General features: G+C 46.8%; 1 protein-coding gene across 1 annotated transcript in view; it reads right to left on the reverse strand.

Moving 5' to 3' along the window:
- Positions 1 to 22,130, reverse strand: part of LOC143768152 (uncharacterized) — a 64,308-nt gene that overhangs the window by 16,651 nt on the left and 25,527 nt on the right. The window contains exons 7-8 of the mRNA XM_077256840.1: positions 19,387 to 20,294; positions 14,446 to 14,505 (exon numbers count right to left, since the gene is read on the reverse strand). Of these exons, the coding sequence (XP_077112955.1) occupies positions 14,446 to 14,505; positions 19,387 to 20,294 (968 nt within the window). The remainder of the gene's footprint in view (positions 1 to 14,445; positions 14,506 to 19,386; positions 20,295 to 22,130) is intronic.

Consider the following 22,130-nt stretch of genomic DNA (forward strand, 5'->3'; position numbering starts at 1 on the left):
CGTATTTAAGTGCCACGTATTTAAGTGCCACGTATTTAAGTGCCACGTGCCACGTATGTAAGTGCCACGTATTTAAGTGCCACGTGCCACGTATTTAAGTGCCACGTGCCACGTATTTAAGTGCCACGTGCCACGTATGTAAGTGCCACGTATGTAAGTGCCACGTGCCACGTATGTAAGTGCCACGTATGTAAGTGCCACGTATGTAAGTGCCACGTATGTAAGTGCCACGTGCCACGTATTTAAGTGCCACGTGCCACGTATTTAAGTGCCACGTGCCACGTATGTAAGTGCCACGTATGTAAGTGCCACGTATGTAAGTGCCACGCATGTAAGTGCCACGTGCCACGTATGTAAGTGCCACGTGCCACGTATTTAAGTGCCACGTATGTAAGTGCCACGTAAGTGCCACGTATGTAAGTGCCACGTATGTAAGTGCCACGTGCCACGTATGTAAGTGCCACGTATTTAAGTGCCACGTGCCACGTATGTAAGTGCCACGTATGTAAGTGCCACGTATGTAAGTGCCACGTGCCATGTATATAAGTGCCATGTATGTAAGTGCCACGTATGTAAGTGCCACGTGCCACGTATTTAAGGACAATGGCTCCTGCAGTGCATCACTGAGGTTACTATAGTTCACTGGTCTCACTTTATGGCAAAAAGCTGCGTGGGAACTTTCTCATACAGCATGCCATAAAGTGAAACTAGGGACTATTTTCTCACAGGGGCGTAGGAATACATTGTGGGGAATACATTGTGGAAGGATACCTTCCTCCCCTCATTGTCTTCCTGGAGCCCCTGGAGAGTGGTCGCATCAGCAGATGCTCCTGTTCTCCACGGGAGATCGTCGTGGGACACTCGTTTTAATTGGATTTCTGCGGATCAGGGAGTATATTGGTTGTTTATTATTTTAATATTTTTTATGACACTGGCTTCGGGGATCAAAGTGACAAGTGATGGTGAGTATGTAATCTATGTTATATGTACTGTATGTCTGTATGTATGTACTGTATGTCTGTATGTATGTATGCGCATGTCGTCGCATGCCATCGCATGGCGTCGCATGGCGCCGCATGGCGCATGTCGTCGTACGCCGTCGCATGGCGCATGCAGTCGCATAGCGCATGCCGTCGCGTGGCGCATGTCGTCGTATGCCGTCGCGTGGCGCATGCCGTCGCGTGGCGCATGTCGTCGCATGGCGCATGCCGTCGCGTGGCGCATGTCGTCGCATGGCGCATGCCGTCGCGTGGCGCATGTCGTCGTACGCCGTCGCATGGCGCATGCAGTCGCATGGCGCATGCAGTCGCGTGGCGCATGCCGTCGCATGGCGCATGCCGTCGCATGGCGCATGCCGTTGCGTGGCGCATGTCGTCGCATGGCGCATGCCGTTGCGTGGCGCATGTCGTCGCATGTCGTCGTACGCCGTCGCATGGCGCATGCAGTCGCATGGCGCATGCCGTCGCGTGGCGCATGTCGTCGCATGGCGCATGCCGTTGCGTGGCGCATGTCGGCGCATGTTCTGTATGTGTGTATGTACTGTATATGTGTGGGTTTTTTTTTTTTTTTTTTACATTCAACACATTAGCCGGATGATGGGACTACTACTGTCCCATCATTGGCTACTGTGTCACTGACTGTCACTGTAGCAGGCAGAGCCCGATGGGACTTGTAGTCCCATCGGACAATGCCTGCACACAGAGACACACACACACACACACACCAAAGACCACCCCACCCCCCGCAGCAGACCCAGCACATACCCATACATACACACGGGGGGGGCGGGGGGGACACGGCACACACACAGGGCGCACACGGCACACACACAGTGGGGGGACACACGCACAGGGGGGCACACACGGGGGATACTTACCGTCTCGATCAGCAGCCCCACGTTTATGCTCATTCATTTATCCATGCTGCTTCACTGGGGGGCGGGGGCTTCCCTCTTCCTGTCCGACGTCACGTCCAGTCCTGGGTGTCAACCCCTCCGTACAAAGACGCCGACACCCAGGACAAAGGCGCTGTGTGTGCACGTTAATATGGGGCCCTATGGGGATACGCAGACACGCCGCTGCGTAAAGAATTGACATGTCAATTCTTTTTACGCCGGCGTGTTTGCAGACAAAAGCGCCGCGTTTTTTTGCGGTGTGTCTGAACGGCAAAGTGAATTTCTCATTCACTTTGCCGGCAGACGAAAATGACATTGCGCATTTTTGAAAAGCGCCCGCAAAATAGCGCTCAAAAATGCGCTATGTCTGAAAGTAGCCTTAGTTTGACACGCAGCAGCGATCAGGATCCTGCTGTGATGTCGCTGGTCGCTGAATAAAGTCCAGAACTTTATTTGGTCGTCCGATCGCCGTGTATCGTTGTGTTTGACACCAAAAGCAACGATACCAGCGATGTTTTACACTGGTAACCAGGGTAAACATCGGGTTACTAAGCGCAGGGCCGCGCTTAGTAACCCGATGTTTACCCTGGTTACCAGCGTAAAAGTAAAAAAAACAAACAGTACATGCTCACCTGCGCGCCCCCAGCGTTTGCTTCCTGCTCTGACTGAGATCCGGCCCTAAAGTGAAAGTGAAAGCACAGCGGTGACGTCACCGCTGTGCTGTTAGGGCCGGAGCTCAGTCAGTGTCAGGAAGCAGACGCTGGGGGCGCGCAGGTGAGCATGTACTGTTTGTTTTTTTTACTTTTACGCTGGTAACCAGGGTAAACATCGGGTTACTAAGCGCGGCCCTGCGCTTAGCAACCCGATGTTTACCCTGGTTACCCGGGGACCTCGGCATCCTTGGTCGCTGGAGAGCGGTCTGTGTGACAGCTCTCCAGCGATCAAACAGCGACGCTGCAGCGATCGGCATCGTTGTCGCTATCGCTGCAGCGTCGCTTAATGTGACGGTACCTTTAGGCAATATGCTGGTTTTGTCATCCAGGTATTGCATGACCATCTTTAAAAACTTTCCCCTCCTTGTTAAAAATACCCAGTCATACGAGCATGGACGCTGGTAGGGTGTCATAAAATTTGCCCAGGCCTTTGCCAGTGTACCCCTGCCTCGGCTGTGTGTCTCCCTGGCCTTACCTCCTTCATAGGGTAAGGAAGCTTGCCCCCTGCTTCTAGTGTTGTCTGATGGGAACATTTTCAACATATTTTTCACAATGGCCTTCTGGTATAGCACCAGAAGATCTCTACGCCTCAGGAATAAGAGATGCAAAGTTCTCCTTGTAGCATGGGTATAACAGGGTGAGCAACCAGTACTCTTTTTTGTGCAAGATGAATGTAACGTGAGATTGATGGGAAAGTCAGCGGTACTTAAAGTCTGCCACATGTGAAAATGTCACTACAGCCACACTTCCCTGTCTCCACTATGATGACTACTCTCCATCTCCTCCTCCTTCTCCTCATTCCTTCTCAGCCCTTCCACGTAGGAGAAACGGGACGTTTGCATGGGTGCTAACCTGCAGCTCCTGTTCCCCCTCTTTTCTCAGCCTCCACCTCCTCTTTGTTACCCAATCTGCACTGAACTCAACAGATGAGGCTGGGCTGGGTAGCATCTCCATGTCTAATGTCTTCTTCCATCTCCATGTTGTCCGCATGAAAAGATTCAAGCTTCATTGTAAGCAGCGACTGTTTAAAAAGGCACAGAAGCGAGATCATTGCACTAATGATGGCGTCATTGCCGTGGAATTGTCTTGGAGAATCGCACGAACGTCAGTGTCCATGGCCACTCTTCAGTTGTTATGTATGGAGGCTGACCAGAATATCGACGGGCATGTTGGAGCTGGTATTTGACAACTGGCCTCTGCTGCTCAAAAAGCCTTGTCAGCATGTGCACTGTGAAGTTCGAGCATGGTCACACCAGTCAGTGAGTTGGCACTTGCATGCGCTGCTGCAGCACTGCCAGCGTACCTTGACCAGAAGCTCTGGCAAATCTGGGTAGGTTTTCAGAAACCGCTGAACATGTGGGCCAAGCACAGTTTGTGTGTGAGCTTGCCAATCTTCACAGCTGCCCACGGATTATGGCAATTATCACACATGACCATCACTTGTTGGGGGTTCAACAGCGAGAGCCACAGATCTGTCTGGTGTGTTGCTCCTTTCAAGAACTCTGCCGTCATGTGCCGTCATGTGCATTTTGTCTCCTAGACAAATTAGCTTCCGCAGAAGCTGCTGCCGCTTCGCTGAAGCAGTGCTGCAGAGTTTCCAGATTTACGCTGATGTGGACAACATGCTCTGAGATAGCACATCAGAGATGGAGGAGGAGTATGAACAATGAGGAGGTGCAGGAAATGGTATGGGAAGTGGAGGAAACCCTGATAGAAGTAGGGTCTGGGAAATGTATCACCCCTCACCACTAGCACTTGTACAAGTGTCGGTCGTTAAGTAGACGATCCCTGTAACCGCATTGGTAAGAGGAAGGCTGATATTCCTGGCCACGTTCTTGTACAAGGCGAGGATGCCACAATGGGAGAAATAATGCCGACTGGGGACCGAGTACCGAGGGACCAAACTTGTACACCTGTAGCATGCCAATTTTTGCTTTTATTTAAAATTAACAAAATTTCACACAAAGGAGGTTCTAGAGCAGAGGTCTCAAACTGCATTCCTTGTGGGCTGCAAACAGGTCATGTTTTCAGGATTTCCTTGTATTGCACAGGTGATAATTTAATCACCTGCATAGAATGATTCCAGTACCTTGTGCAATGCTAAGGAAATCTTGAAAACACACATGGTTTGAGGCCCTCGAGGAATGCAGTTTGAGAACCCTGTTCTAGAGTATATATGAAAATAATCAATTTTTGGAACAAAAATAATTCATGAACCATACCAGACCAGATGGTTGTTAACATTTTTAACCCACTGTAATTTTGCACAAAACACATTAAACTGTATAGATTACTAATTAAATCCAGAACAAATTTTGGAACTTTTTTGTCATTTTAGATACCACTGTAATGAAACAACACGGTACACCGTATGGATGACTAATTTAATCCAGAAACATGTTTGGAACGTAAATATTTTGAAAGTGTACTTCATGTAGGAAAAGCAGAAGTCCAGCGTGGGTGATGTCCATAAAAAATACCTTTTATTCCATTTTTGTTAAAAGCACATGATGATTCATACCAGTGACAGTCACAGGCTTAACGTGCATTAATGCACTTTAAGCCTGTGACTGTCACTGGTATGAATCACCCGTTTTTGTGTCTATGGATATGAAGATGGACTTTGGATTTATGTGCTTTTAACAAAAATGGAATAAAAGGTATTTTTTATGGACATCACCCACGCTGGACTTCTGCTTTTCCTTCATACTACTTGCAGCACTGCATGATCCGTGCGCTGGGACTGAGAGGAGGTGAGCTGATCTTCGTTGCTTTTTCTGTACTTCATGTACTCCTACACTTCTAAACGCTTTGCAGAAAATGCAATGCCAGGAAAAATTATATAGTGTCTACTTCTCCTTCCTCGGGAGGCTGTTCGGACTGCCGCCACCTGCTTCATACAGCCCAATTACCATGTGCTTTAGCTTTAAGTGACCTGGCTTTGGGTAATGCCAGAGCCCTCGGCATAGATATGAGTGACAGCTCCATGTGTCACCTGAATCGTCACCTGCTCCCGCATAGGAGATGAGGAACCCCAAGGACAGCATGATCTCTCCGGGGTGGTAGTGCCTTCTTGAACTGCCTCGAGGAGTCTCACTTAGGCCCTTTCATTTATCAAGAAGGGTTCATCCTGTTCCCTTCCTTCTGGGATCACACCAACTGCATTCCAGTGATGTTAACATTCCATTTTGAAGAACGTGACCCTGGTTCTAGTCGTCATCTTTTGCAGTCTTCGAGGCAAATGTTTCATCTCTACTGTCCGCTGGTTGAATGAGATGCGATGATGGGTCCAAAACTCTTCGATGGACCCCCTTCTCCACTGCTGGTCGTACATTACGACCTTTCCCAGTGATGCCAACTGTCGGTACCTTGCGGCTAGCGGGCCCGATAGCTTTCTCCAGCTCTGGTCCTGGCTCTTCTCCTCGTCTCTTCTGACCCCTCAGTCCGCTCACTAATTGCTGGTTCCTGGCTCTCCATCCAGTCCGCAAGAACCCCAGCGGTGAAGACTGCGGCCTGGGTTCGACCTGGTCTGGCTCTTATATTCCTCCAGTCTCTCCCTCGGAAGTCTCGCGTGATTCTGTCATCTTTGTTGCCTTGTCGCCCACTAAGCATATTACACTGTATGGATTACTAATTCAATTCCAGAAAATATTTGAACTCTTTTTATATACCACCGAAATGTACCCAAGAAGACATAATGCTCTATACATGAACTATATATTACCCCCAAAAAATTAACACTTTTTTTGAGTGTTGTATTTTAGTAATGAGTGACTTTGTTTGGAAAACGATCGCCAAACATAAATTTGGCACGAATATGGCACATTGGGATTTGAGATCGGAAACCCAAGCAAAATTTTATAAAATTGGTAACATTCGGCAAAAAGTGCGGGAAAATATTTGCGTTACCACAAAAGTATTTTCAGAACTTTAGCAATGATAATGGTGGTGTATCATGAGCGTTTGGCAGGTGTTTGATAAGGGGAGGGGGTTTGCAGAGCTCAGAGGCACGGCATTCTTGTAAACAGTAATTTATTTATTTTCCCTAAGGCTACTTTCACACTAGCGTCGGGAAAGACCCGTCGCTGTGCGTCGGGCCGACGTTCCCGACGCTAGCGTGGTCTCCGCCGCATAACGGGGGCAGCGGATGTATTTTTCCAACGCATCCGCTGCCCCATTGTGAGGTGCGGGGAAGTGCGGGGAGGTGTGGGCGGAGTTCCGGCCGCGCATGCGCGGTCGGAAAAAGCGGACCGTCGGGAGCAAAAAACGTTACATGTAAGGTTTTTTTCTCCCGACGGTCCGCTAACACACGCCCAAGCGTCGCAAAACGGACGTGACGTTTGGCAATGCGTCGCTAATGTTAGTCTATGACGAAAAAACGTATCCAGCAAGAACTTTTGCTGGATGCGTATTTTCGGCAAAACGACGCATTTGCGACGTATTGCAGTTAACGCTAGTGTGAAAGTAGCCTAACTTTATGTCTGCACATTGCGGCTACCCAATCAGGGTGAAGGAAACATCCACAATGTCCTGACAATGGCTTGTGTCCTTGGCTGCTGAAATCACATGTCTCTTTCCATATAAATAGTGGAGATCTTGTTTTAGCGCCATTTTGACACAGCAAAGAGAGGCTGCTTCTGACGCTGGCACTGTTAGCAGCAAGATTTTAGCTACTGTAGCTAGGCGGTTGTATATCAGTCAGATAGTGTAGCTAGCTAGTGTCCAGTGTGGCTGTTAAATTTACCTTCCAGCATTTTTTTGCCATTACTGAAATTCACAGACAAAGCCAGCAGGGCACATTTCATACAAATGCATTGTGCACTGCTTCTATTGTGCTCCAGGCACAAGTATAGCATTCTAAATAATATTTTTTTTTTCACTTCCTAAATGTGAAACAGCCTGCTGTATCCCACCTTGTCATTTTATTTTATGCTGTGGTGATATGAAACTGTCTGCAGACTTAAAGCACATTAAAAAAAATAATTTTTCAGGTGCAAAAAGTTAGACAGCCTGCCGTTTCACACTGTCATTTTGTTGGGTTGAAATTAAGCTGTAGAGGCTTGATCCAAAGGTCACACAAAAATCTTCTGTTCCTAGAGTCATACAGTAGGGGACCTGACTTTCAAATAGTATGCAGCATCTAGGGTTTTATAGGACTGATCCAGAGGCAACAAAAAATTCTTCTGTTCCTAGTGTCATACACACGTGGTCAAAATTGTTGGTACCTATCGTTTGAAGACAGAAAAACCCACAATGGTCACAGCAATAACTTGAATCTAACAGAAGTAATAATAAATATAAAAAATCTATGAAAATGAACAAATGAAAGTCAGACATTGCTTTTCAACCATGCTTTCACAGAATATAAAAAAAAACCTCATGAAATAGGCCTGGACAGAAATGATGGTACCCCTGAAAATAATGTGACAAAAGGGACATGTTAAATCACAGTGTGTCCACTAATTAGCATCACAGGTGTACATGTATGAACATTCACATGCGCAATCAACATGCGTTACTCTGGGAATCTCATTGCGCTAAAAACCAGTGGACCCCAACAACCATCAGCCACCCCATCCATCGCATCTGCTGCTTCTGCTTCCTCCTCTGTTACCATGCCAACTATTGAGAGGCAGGTCTTTGATTGCAGAACCTCAGGTTCTTTACCCGCTCCAGTCACGCTGACTGAGAGCCCACCACCAGTTGTAACGGAAGCAGACATGCCTGCTGTGTTTGACCGATTTCAGAGAAAGAGCACACCACAACTTTCTCAATCCACCGTAGCATCTCCGCCTGCTCCTCTCTCAGTGTGCATCAGTTTGTCCAATTCACCGCACTCCACCCTCTCTCAGCACTGCAGTCAGCCCATGGTTTCGCAGTTGTGGTCACATAAAAGATTGTTTCCTCCTGCTCATAAAAAAGCTAAGAAGCTGAACTCCACCATCTCCAACCTGTTGGCCATGGAAATGCTGCCTTTCCACCTGGCAGATACAGGTGGTTTCCGAAAGCTGATGGCCGTCGAGTCCCCCAGTACCAACTGCCCAGTGGCCATTACTTTTCCATGAAAGCTGTACCTGCGCTACACCTGCATGTCGCAGACATCACCCATTCCTTGACTAAATCTCTGTCTGCCAGGGTGCATTTCACCACAGACACTTGGACGAGTAAGCATGGCCAAGGGCGTTACATCTCGCTGACTGGGCACTAGGTGACTCTGGTGGCTCTGGGGGCAGGCGCTGCTCCACAAGTCTTGGAATCCCCAAGGCTTGCAGGACAAACCTCTACATTTAACACTTCCTACACTACTTCTGCCTCCTCCACTAGGGCCTCCACCTGCACCCTCAACCTCTGCCTTAATGAAACACACATTCCAACAGTGCAGAGTGAATCCCCACCACCTCCATACTGCGCAGCCAGGGCTCACAGTAATCAGGCAGTATTAAAATTGATATGTCTTGGAGATCGCAGTCATACAGCTTGAAGAGTTGTGGACAGCGCTCCAGACTGTCAATGGCTGTCTCCGCCGAACCTGCATCCAGGGAAGGCTGTGTCAGATCTGGCCAGGCAAGCTCACACATGTGCCTTGCATGGCTCACTTCCACTACAAGGTGGTACAGCGCTTTGTCCACCACTATCCTGGCCTGGGTGAGCTGCTCTAGAAAGCATGTAAGCTTTGTGCTTATTTCCGCCATTCGCACCCCTCGGGTCATCGACTTGCATCGATACAGATGTCTTTGTCCAGGCCAGTTAACAGGTTGATATGCGATGTGCCTACATGGTGGAATTCCACCCTGAACATGTTGCAGCGACTGTGGCAGCAGCAATAAGTCCTGATGCAGTATGTCATGTCGTATAGCCTGGGCCAACGCACTACGGACATGGCGCATATCACGTTTACAGAGTTGGCACAGATTAAGGACCTCTGCATCCTTCTTCACAGTTTCGAAATGGCTGCTAAGATGGTTAGCACTGATGACACTATCATCAGCATCACTATTTTGGTCATCTACAGCAGTGATTTTCAACCTTTTTTGAGCCGCGGCACACTTTTTATACTTAAAAAATCCCGGGGCACACCACCAACCAAAATGGCACAAAATGACACTAAAACAGTACATATTCTACATATAGCTAATAATATAGATTCTAAATGTATTTATACTCACTCAGTGTGAAACCTGGGCCTGTTTCGATAAACACAAAAGGGATATCCTGGCAGGAATGGTGGAAAGACACACACAAAGCTCTTCCTCAACAGTTCTCAGTCTCTCCCTGTTTTTAGTTTTTATCGCAGTCAAGCTTGAGAAGCCCAGCTCACATAGATATGTGGTCGAAAATGGGAGCAATGTCAAAATAGCTTTGTTGGCCAGAATGGGGAACTCCTTGGAGTGGTACTGTGCAGTGTATATATACAGAGGAGAGGTACTGTGCAGTGTATATATACAGGGGAGAGGTACTGTGCTGTGTATATATACAGGGGAGAGGTGCTGTGCAGTGTATATATACAGGAGGAGAGGTACTGTGTGGTATATATACAGGGGAGAGGTACTGTGCGGTGTATATATACAGGAGGAGTGGTACTGTGCAGTGTATATATACAGGGCAGGAGGAGTGGTACTGTGCAGTGTATATACAGGACAGGAAGAGTGGTACTGTGCAGTGTATATATACAGGACAGGAGGAGTGGTACTGTGCAGTGTATATATACAGGACAGGAGGAGTGGTGCTGTGCAGTGTATATATACAGGACAGGAGGAGTGGTACTGTGCAGTGTATATATACAGGAGGAGTGGTACTGTGCAGTGTATATACAGGACAGGAAGAGTGGTACTGTGCAGTGTATATATACAGGGCAGGAGGAGTGGTACTGTGCAGTGTATATATACAGGACAGGAGGAGTGGTACTGTGCAGTGTATATATACAGGAGGAGTGGTACTGTGCAGTGTATATATACAGGACAGGAGGAGTGGTACTGTGCAGTGTATATATACAGGAGGAGTGGTACTGTGCAGTGTATATATACAGGAGGAGTGGTACTGTGCAGTGTATATATACAGGAGGAGTGGTACTGTGCAGTGTATATATACAGGGCAGGAGGAGTGGTACTGTGCAGTGTATATACAGGACAGGAAGAGTGGTACTGTGCAGTGTATATATACAGGACAGGAGGAGTGGTACTGTGCAGTGTATATATACAGGACAGGAGGAGTGGTACTGTGCAGTGTATATATACAGGACAGGAGGAGTGGTGCTGTGCAGTGTATATATACAGGACAGGAGGAGTGGTACTGTGCAGTGTATATATACAGGAGGAGTGGTACTGTGCAGTGTTTATACAGGAGAGGAAGAGTGGTACTGTGCAGTGTATATATACAGGAGGAGTGGTACTGTGCAGTGTATATATACAGGACAGGAGGAGTGGTACTGTGCAGTGTATATATACAGGAGGAGTGGTACTGTGCAGTGTATATATACAGGACAGGAGGAGTGGTACTGTGCAGTGTATATATACAGGAGGAGTGGTACTGTGCAGTGTATATATACAGGAGGAGTGGTACTGTGCAGTGTATATATACAGGAGGAGTGGTACTGTGCAGTGTATATATACAGGAGGAGTGGTACTGTGCAGTGTATATATACAGGAGGAGAGGTACTGTGCAGTGTATATATACAGGATAGGAGGAGTGGTACTGTGCAGTGTATATATACAGGAGGAGTGGTACTGTGCAGTGTATATATACAGGAGGAGTGGTACTGTGCAGTGTATATATACAGGAGGAGTGGTACTGTGTGGTATATATACAGGGGAGAGGTACTGTGCAGTGTATATACTTCAACAGCCGCCCAGCCCAGGCCCCCAGCACCTGTCCTGTATATATATTATATACACTGTATCTATACAGGCTGTGCTGGGGGCCTGGGCTGGGCGGCTGCTGTAGTATATATATATATGTCAGCTGCAGCCGCCCAGCCCATGGCCGCCCCAGGTCACCCAGAGTAGACTGTCAGAACATACAACGATAATGATAGCATGGCACTCACTCAGGTGCCGGTAGGAGCTCCGGGAATCTGCCTGTGACTGATAAGTTCAGCACTGCTTGCAGCCAGGAGAGTGGAGCAGGAGAACTCTCCGCCCACAATGTCACGCTGGCTGGCTGTGTCCTTAACCCCTATGTGTGCCTGGCCCTGCACTGACTGAGATGCTTGTGCCAGGCAGCGCAAATTGAAAGGGTAGAAAGGGTTAAAGCATAGTTTGGGGAACTTTCCCCACGGCACACCCGACCAGGTGTCCCGGCACACTAGTGTGCCGCGGAACACTGGTTGAAAATCACTGATCTACAGTATATGCTGGAGCACACTTTGAATAACCTGCAGGAGGAGATGGTGGTCTCATAAGAAGAGGAATCAGAGGAGCATGCGGAAAGGATAACATTATCTCTAAGTTAAAGACTCATCACACAGGTGGGTGCCAAGGGAGTGTGGATTACTGCAATCTGGTTGGGGGCAGGTGATAAACTGTTATCGAAGGCGCAAGATCCGAGGAACAAATGAAGGAGGAAGAGATGATGGGCGAGCAACTGTCAGATGAAGAGGATAATCCTCCCCTCTCTGTTGTTCATGGTTGGCTGGAGGGGACATAGGACACAAGCATCATTGTTACCCAGCCACCAACACAGCCTGGGCTTGGACCTCATGGTAGAGCCCGACATATGAGTGCCTTCTTGTTGCACTATCTGCAACATGATCCCTGTATAGTTATGATTAGGAATACTGCTGACTACTGGGTTGCCACTCCCCAAGACACCAGTGAAGCACACAGTTCACACTGCAGCTCTAGACTTCCAATCTCCGACACATCAATTTTTCAACGCCAAAACATTAGCAGCAGTGTAAGCGGAAGAAGCAATTTCTGTGAGTCCTTTGACACTTTTTTTAGACCAGCTTGTGCACCAGCACAACAGAGTCCGAGTCTTACACATGGTGAATGAATGGAGAGGATGGTACAGGAGTATCTAGAACTAAATATCAATACCATCAGGGAGGGTTTGGACTCTTTCACATTTTGGTCTTCCAAAATGGATGTGTGGCCTGAGCGCCTCACATACCTTGGACGTTTTATGGTACCCGGCAGCCAGCGATCTCTCAGAATGTTTCTTTAGCGCTGCTGGTGGTGTCTTGATGGATAAGCGCAGCTGGCTATCCCCTGACAGTGTAGACTGCCTAATTTTCATCAAGATGAACAAGTCATGTATCTCCAAGGGCTTTTGCACCCCAATCGCAGACTGTACAGACTAGGTGATATTGAATTTTTTAGTATGATGCATTAATGTCACGTAACTGCACTCTGTGATATCTTTAGTGTGGCTTCTGTGCCTTCTGTGGCTGCTGCTAACACAAATTTGTGGAAATGTGAGCAGTCATGGTTGGTCTACATCTGCTGGGTTAGCTGTAGTGGAAGACGTGTCGGTCCCAATTATACTATTTCTATTCTCGTGACAGTTATTCCACTTCGGTGGCGTCAGGCCCTCATTTTTTAAAATGTGAACATTCCTCGTTGGGTGTCCATCTGCTGGATTGGGTGCAGTGGAAGATCTGTTGGTCCCTATTATACTATTTCTACTGTGGTGAAATTGATGCCATTTCTGTGGTGTAAAGCCCTCATTTGTTTAAATGTGAACACTCCTTGTTGGGTGTCCATCTGCTGGATTGGGTGTAGTGGAAGACCTGTCTGTCCCTATTGTACTATTTCTACTGTGGTGAAATTTATGCAACTTTGGTATTGTCTGACAATAATTTTTGGAAATGTGAACACTCCTGGTTGAGTCTCCTTCATGCGTGTTGCCTATAGCAGTAGGCATCCAAGACCATCAGGCCTCCACTTTCTTGCACTCAACTACCCGTGTTACTATCCTTACATTTTTCTGACAATGGTAGTCTACAAAACTGGTATTTGTGCCACTTGAGTGTGGCTCAGCATAAAAGCAGGTAGAGGTTTCCCATGTGGTATCAGGGCTCCCAGCAGATGACTAGACCGATCCCTCACCCACCTCGTCTTACTGTGACTTTCATTTGAAAGCTGTAAATGCTGTCCCAGACCCCGATGCCTCATGCCTGGCTGATTGATGCAGTGCCATGCTACAATTTATACTGTGGGTGAATTGAGGCCACTTTCCTGGTGTCTGTCCCTAGAATAAATGCAGAATGTTTGTGATGCAAACAGCAAAGCAAAGGATTAGCCCTTAGAAGGGCTGTTAGTATGGTTCAGCTTCAGCACCAGTATCAACACTACAGGACTCTGATTCGTTATACTGTGCACACACAGGCCTAGACAAGCTCTCTCTCCCTCCAATACGAGTGTCACAGAGCTGTACAATGGCGTCAGTTCTTTTATAATCCATGAGGATGTCAGACAGCCAACCATGATACAACCAAGATGGGTACGGCATTACAGTGACTCGCAGGCAATCCCTCCATACTAGTTGGCTGTGTAACAGGCGCCAAACATGAGGAGCGGGGATTCAAGTTTTAAATCGGCATCGGCTAATGCTCGTAGAGTAAAAAGTACATCCGAGCACCGTGATTCTCGAGTAATAATCGAGTATCAACTAGCACGTTCACTCATCCCTAATGACGATGTCACACAATAAAGATCCCATGTAAGAAATCTCCGGAGCTGTTACTGGCGTCACATGATCACTACATCCAGTCAGGGCCCCGTCCTGCCCCCGGTATAACACACAGTCCCATTATAGTCACATACAGGGATTTATCACAGGCTCAGCACTGAGGGGGTTAATGTCCCCTGCGCCCAGTAATGGGGAATCTCCAGCACCTACCTCCACCTGCAGAGCCGCACACCACATATATGGCTGTTCTGTGCGCACAGGACCTGTGATGAGGTCACAGGAGGGGAGGAGTCAGGGGTCACATGATCAGGGCCTCAGTGTATGCAGGACTCTGCTGTGCTGGTTGTCATGGTGCTGGATGAGGGGAAGTTTATCTGTGGGGTCATGAGGGGTTTACAGAATGGACGTAAGAGCCGTGTGTATTATTTATATGTCACTTACAGAGAACATATATACAGCTCTGGCAAAAATTAAAGAGACCACATCAAAACCCTGTCATGGGCAGCCCATTCTCCAGACCTGAACCCCAGAGGTGTAGCTTGGGTTTTGGTTCAGGGGGGAACAAAGCTTCTGAGTGGGCCCCTAAGCAGGTAGCCTTTATTACAACTCGGTGACGCCCCCTAATAGTGGAGGAGAACCTCAGCAGATGACCGCGCTATTACTGAAGATAATCTCTATATAAAGACCAACATAGATATTACCGGTCAGTGGTAGATACCAGTCCTACAGAACATATAAGAGATCACAGCACAGTTACAGATAATGACTTACCGCTGACGTTCTTCCTGATGGAATCGTTCATTTTTCCCGTCTTTTCCATCGGCCCAGACCGACATGACAACTTCTGCCAGCCAAGACTCGTCTGCAGAGAATACAACAAAGACACGTTTCACGCCTCATATTTTCAGCACGTCACCATCTATTCCCAACCTGCACAAACTCCTCATCCTGCTCATATCCCAATACTGAGCCGCTGCTGCCAAATGTGTCCCTATTCCTGCACCTGCTGTGTGGTTCTCTGTGCCCTCTAAATTCTAAAGCAACCCTTTCAAATATAGTAAAGCCGGGTGCAAGTACCCTAGAAAACAGTGCCCACACTTTGCCCCCTAGAAAGTAATAGTGACCTGTGTATGCCTCTTTGATAGTCATAGTAACCCGACTTCCTTTATAACAATAAATGCCCATTTTACATTTAATAATGTCCCGAGTCTCCCCCCTGTACAGCTCCCCTATACACAGCATGATGCTCTCTTATACACAGTATAATTCCCCTTCACTATATAGTACCACCCACACAGTATACTGACCCCTTAGTAGCCCCCAAACTGTTTGATGGCTCCAACACTGTATGATGTACCCCTCACTGTAATCACCCAGCACCCCAGGCAGCACCCCATAGACAGACCCTGTAGTATAACGAAGCCCCCCATAGGAAGACCCTCTAGTATAAGGCAGCACCCCATAGGCAGACCCTGAAGTATAACGAAGCCCCCCATAGGCAGACCGTTAGAGGCTGGCGGAACGCACCGAGTAAATAGTGATATGATATTTGGTGCATTCGCAGCCCGGGGTCCACCGTGCAGGAGAGAACCTGCTGCTGGCAAAGGACGGCACCATATGGCGGTAGAAGCGAACTCTGTTACTTCACAGAGTCGCCTATAAAGAAAGCTCTGTGTCCTGTTTAGCTCACAGGATTACACAGCAACTGTCGAGCAGATAGCAGTCTGTGGTCACGCAGACAAGAGGCACTCATACAATCTCCTCACCGGTATTCTAGTGGCTTATTTCAGCCGGGGCCCTGAATGCATACACACGATCTCACCGGAGGTGCCGGTATTCTAGTGGCTTATTTCAGCTGGGGCACTGAATACACACATGTATGACCACATTGGCACAAAACTCATGACATGAAATGATAGTAGAGCATGGCCATGTGAACCTTTTATAGCTGCAGCAAGTACAGGACCTTCCCAGAAGGACCAATGGGAGATTGCCACAGAATTTGAGCAACTTCAGGACCTTCCTGGAGGACCAATGGGATTTGCTGCAGTATCTAAGCATGTCACCCTTGATCTCCAACGAGAGATCTTACCCTGGGCATGCTCAGAAGGGGAAAAGTAGGTCTTAGTCCCAAAAGCATCTGCTCGCCGCTGCCCAGTTCTGGCTACAATGGCAGAAGCTGGAAAGGCAGGAGTAACCCTTTGCACAGTGTCAGACTGAGCGAGACGCTGGGACCAACGTCTCCGCTGAGCAGGCTCCACTGCGGCAGAATGGGAGACCGCAGCGGAGATGGCCCGAGATTCCCCCTGTGCAGAGGCAGGAACTCGACCCCTAACACCATCTAGTATAAGGTAGCACCCCATAGTCAGACCCTGTAGTATAAGGCAGCACCCCATAGGCAGACGCTGTAGTATAAGGTAGCCCCCATAGGCAGACCATCTGGTATAAGGCAGCACCCCATAGGCAGACAATGTAGTATAAGGCAGCCCCCATAGGCAGACTCTGTAGTATGAGGAAGCCCCCATAGGCAAACTCTGTGGTATAAAGGAAGCCCCCATAGGCAGACTCTGTAATATAAGGAAGCCCTCCATAGGCACACTCTGTAGTATAAGGAATCCCCATCATAGGCAGACTGTAGTTTAAGGAAGCCCCCATAGGCACTCTGTTGTATAAGGACACCCTCCATAGGCAGAATCTGTAGTATAAAGAAGCCCACTCATAGGCAGACTCTGTAGTATAAGGAATCCCCCATAGGCAGACTCTGTAGTATAAGGAATCCCCCATAGGCAGACTCTGTATTATAAAGAATCCCCCATAGGCATACTCTGTAGTATAAGGAAGTCCCCCATTGGCAGATTCTGTAATATAAGGAATCCCCCATAGGCAGACTCCGTAGCATAACGAAGCCCCTCATAGGCAGACCCTCTAGTATAAGGCAGCACCCCATAGGCAGACTCTGTAGTATAAGGTAGACCATCTGGCATAAGGCAGCACCCCATAGGCAGACCCTGTAGTATAAGGAAGCCCCCCATAGGCAGACTCTGTAGTATAAGGAAGCCCTCCATAGGCACACTCTGTAGTATAAGGAATCCCCCTGATAGGCAGACTGTAGTATAAGGAATCCCCCCATAGGCAGACTCTGTAGTATAAAGAATCCCCCCATAGGCAGACTCTGTAGTATAATGAAGCCCACCCATAGGCAGACTCTGTAGTATAACGAAGCCCCCCATAGGCAGACCCTCTAGTATAAGGAAGCATCCCATAGGCAGACCCCGAAGTATAAGGCAGCCCCCATAGGCAGACCTGAAGTATAAGGCAGCCCCCATAGGCAGACTCTGTAGTATAAGAAAGCCCCCCCATAGGCAGACTCTGTAGTATAAGGAAGCCCTCCATAGGCACACACTGTAATATAAGGAATCTCCTGTCATGAATCCCAATGGCTAGGGGATAGCACAGGACAAGCAAGGTACAAATAAATAACGGACGAGCTCTAGGGTGATGGAACCTGGGCTGACCGCTGCCCTACGCCTGACAAACGCAACTAGAGATAGCCAGGGAGCGTGCCTACGTTGGTTCTAGACGCCACGCACCAGCCTAAGAGCTAACTAGTACTGCAGAGAAAATAAAGACCTCACTTGCCTCCAGAGGAATGAACCCCAAAAGGTATAGTTGCCCCTCACATGTATTGACGGTGAAATGAGAGGAAGGCACACACATAGAGATGATATATATAGGTTTAGCAAATTGAGGCCCGCTGTAAACTAGAAAGCAGAACGATACAAAAGGGGTCTGAGCGGTCAGCAAAAAACCCTAATCAAAAACCATCCTGAGATTACAAGAACCCATGTGCCAACTCATGGCACATGGGGAGAACCTCAGTCCACTAGAGCTACCAGCTAGCATAGAGACATAATAAGCAAGCTGGACTAAAAAACCAAACAACTGAAAATCAGCACTTAGCTTATCCTGAAAGATCAGGGAGCAGGTATGCAGGAACTAAACAGAGCACATCTGAATACATTGATAGCCGGCAAGGGAATGACAGAAAGGCCAGGTAAAATAGGAAACACCCAGCCTCTGATGGACAGGTGGAAACCAAAGGCCGCAACCCACCAAAGTCACCCAGTACCAGCAGTAACCACCAGAGGGAGCCCACAAACAGAATCCACAACAATCTCCCTCATAGGCAGACTAGTATAAGGAAGCCCCCCTTAGGCAGACTGTAGTATTAGGACACCCTCCATAGGCAGACTCTGTAGTATAAGGAATCCCCCATAAGCAGACTCTGTAGTATAAGGAAGCCCCCCCATAGGCAGACTGTAATATAAGGAATCTCCCCATAGGCAGACTCTGTAGTATAAGGAAGCCCCCCCATAAAAAATAAATAAATACCTCTCTTCCCCCTAGTTTCTCCGCTCATCTCCAGACCGAGGGCACTGGGTAGTGATGTCGTCTGCTGTCAGTGTCGGTGACGTCAGATGCTGATGGGGATGATGGGAGAGGAAGCATTAAGCTTCTCTCATCAATGCGGTCAGCTATATCGGCATGTAGCCGATACAGCTGAGACTAAAATAATGGGCCCACTGCTGGCACCTGGCCCCCACCTGCTCAGGGGCCCCGTAGCGGCCGGGCGGCAGAGCAGGGAGATAAAGATTTTCCCTGCTGTGCCAGAGTGTAACTGCATCGGCGTGCTGTGCACACACTGATACAGTTACAATAGCGTAGCTCCAGGTGGGCCCCCTCAGAATGCGTGGCCCTGGACGTCCGCCCTCTCTGCCCCTCCGGTAGCTACGCTACTGCTGAACCGCATTGAAAACCTCTGGAATGTAATCAAGTGGATGATGGATAGTCACAAGCCATCAAACAAAGAAGATAATGAAGAAAAAAGTGTGCAGTCAAGTGGAGCGGGGGCATTCATAGGAGGGCGAAAGATTAATACAAATATACAGACCTTTATTAAAATGCTGAACACACAATGCGTTTCGGTGGCTGAATGCCACCTTCATCAGTGTCGAGTTTATGTTTGGCCATCGTTTTCCGAACAAATTCGCTCATCTCTACTCATGACTTGCACCACACATGTACACTGGATGTAGGGAAGGGATTAAATTTGTAGGTAAAACTTTCCCCACATTCTGAACATGGTATTTACTTCTCTATGAGACTTGTAACAAAATTTAATGTATTTGAAAAAGATTTCCCATATTTTGAACATGAAAACAGCTTCTCCCCCGTGAGATTTCTTTGATGTCTAACAAGAGCTGATTTATCTGTAAAACATTTCCCACACTCCGGACAAGAAAATGGCTTCTCCCCTCTGTGAATTCTATGATGCCTAATAAGAGTTGATTTTTCTGTAAAACCTTTCCCACATTCTGAACATGAAAATCGCTTCTCTCCTGTGTGAATTCTCAGATGTCTAAGAAGTGTTGATTTCTCTGCAAAATATTTCCCACATTCTGAACATGAAAATGGCTTCTCCCCTGTGTGAATTCTCTGATGTTTAACAAGATCAGATTTTGTAGAACAACAATTCCCACATTCTGAACAGGAAAACGGCTTCTCCCCTGTGTGAATTCTAAGATGTTCAACAAGATATGATTTCTTTGTAAAGCTTTTATCACATTCTGAACATGAAAATGGCTTCTCCCCAGTGTGAATTCTATGATGTGCAACAAGATATGATTTCTGTGTAAAACTTTTCCCACATTCTGAACATGAAAATGGCTTCTCCCCTGTGTGAATTCTCTGATGTCTAACAAGATTGGATTTGTCTGTAAAATATTTCCCACATAATGAACATGAAAATGTCTTCTTTTTCATGTGTCTTCTTTGATGTCCACCATCCATTTTGTCATATTTATTTTGCTTATCAGTCTGTGATGAAACAGTAGATAGAACCTGTTCAAAATGATCAAATGATAAATCTTTAGTGTGAAGGACTGAGGGTATATCTAATATAATAGCTTTGCCTTCATAAATATCTGATGTGATATCATGATCATCCGCTTTAAAATCTGAAAATACCAGATATTTCTCTGAGCTCATGGTCCAGTCATCTGCCAAAAAAATGAAATACATTTATTTGAATTCAAATACATGACTAAATGTTTTATAGCATAAAAATGTCTACAGTTTGTATTGTGCACATTGCATCTTTAGCAGTCCTAAAAGTCAATAATGACCCTTTGACAAGCCTTGCTACTCAAGATAAAAGCCAAATCAGAATGTCTATTTGCAGACACGTCTTTCGGGGTGTTGCCCCTCCTTAGTGCAAAACAAGAAGTCTGATTTAGCTCTATGAGAAAACTGACTGGAGTCTAAAGGTTAACATCTCTTCTTGTGTAGAGTGAGATGCCTGACATGCAAGAATAAAGAGACTTATAAGTCACGCAATGCTCCTCTGGGAAATTAAATATGCAAATTGTTTCTTCAGAGAGGAAGAGGACCTAAAGTACCACTTTTTGGAAGTAGCTATTCTAAAAGTTAATATTGATCCTATAACAAGCCTTGCCACATGATTTAGGATAAAAGTCAGACTGGAATCTCTATCCAGTCAGAGGCCTCTCATAAATCCAAATCAGGTCTCCTGTTTTGCACTGAGGAGGGGCAACAACTGAAACACGCATCTGCAAATAGAGATTCTGGTTTAGCTTTTATCCCAAGTCATGTGGCATGGTTGGCTTTAAAAAATGATTAATACGGATATAAAAGCATGTTGCCAAGTGAGGTATCTCCATAGTTTATTTAAGGAAGAGCAAATCAGGAAAACCAGAGCTACCTGGTGGTCATGTAGGAGCTGTTATTGCTATGGCAGTCAGAAATATAATTCATGTAAATTATTGAAAAAATATATATATGTTGACAGTAATCAGAATAGAATACTTAAGGTTGGGTGCACATGATCCGTAACTAGCAGCACTTTGGATGCAGCGCATGTTAGTTGCGTGAAAAGCGCTGCCGTTTATTGAATGCAGGTGAATCCGCATGTGTTCACTGAACTGTGCGGATTCACCATGTTCGGTACATTTTATGGGTGAAATTTCTCTTGCAGAGACTAGCGTCTCCACAAGAGAAACTGTTGTGCTGCAGTCTGGAAAACTGTGCCGCATGTCAGTCTTCACGGGTGAGCTGCGGGCATCTGTGGACGCATACCAGGCTTGGGATTTCTTGAAATCCCATCCACTATGCTGTAACATGTGGCCGCTGCGGGTTGGAGGCTGTATAAGTACATAGCGTTAAATCCGCAGCGATTATTGATCATCTGCACATACCCTTATAAATTGTAATACAGCACACTTGTTGTATCTAATGAGACATGGGACTTGCGATAAACAATAAATCATCAGTTACACACACTACTAGGACTCTAAAGAAAAGAATGGTCGAAAACATATCAGGGGCTCAATCAAAAAACACAGTGTCTATACGGTCCTTTTTCGCAGGGTGGCAAAGAACCTCAACATTTTTTGAGAAGACCACACTAGTGATGTGTCTATGTTAAATGTAGCTGACATAAACGTTAACAAGCCCTCATGAGCATAAGATTGGAAAAGAATGCATCCATTACTAAAGGCAAAATGGATATTAGATCTTGATACACAAGTATGAAAAGGTATAAGACGGATCTTATGTCCCTCGATTAGCATTTTATTATATGATTTTTTTTTTATATTATGTCTTTCTGTGCTGTTCTGGTCTCTTTCCTACTGTTGGATAAGTGATTATTCATGCACCATGTAATCTTTAGTGTTGAATACAATACCAGCTGGTACCATTCCCCACGTTTTGATTGATGAACAAACACAAAATGCGCCAATTGTGCAACCAAACATTTGTTCCTTTCTTTAGCGCATACCTGCACAGAACGAAGGTTTTTATAGTGACTAATATTG

The sequence above is a fragment of the Ranitomeya variabilis genome, chromosome 4 (assembly GCF_051348905.1).
Source record: "Ranitomeya variabilis isolate aRanVar5 chromosome 4, aRanVar5.hap1, whole genome shotgun sequence".
In the NCBI taxonomy this organism is placed as follows: domain Eukaryota; kingdom Metazoa; phylum Chordata; class Amphibia; order Anura; family Dendrobatidae; genus Ranitomeya; species Ranitomeya variabilis.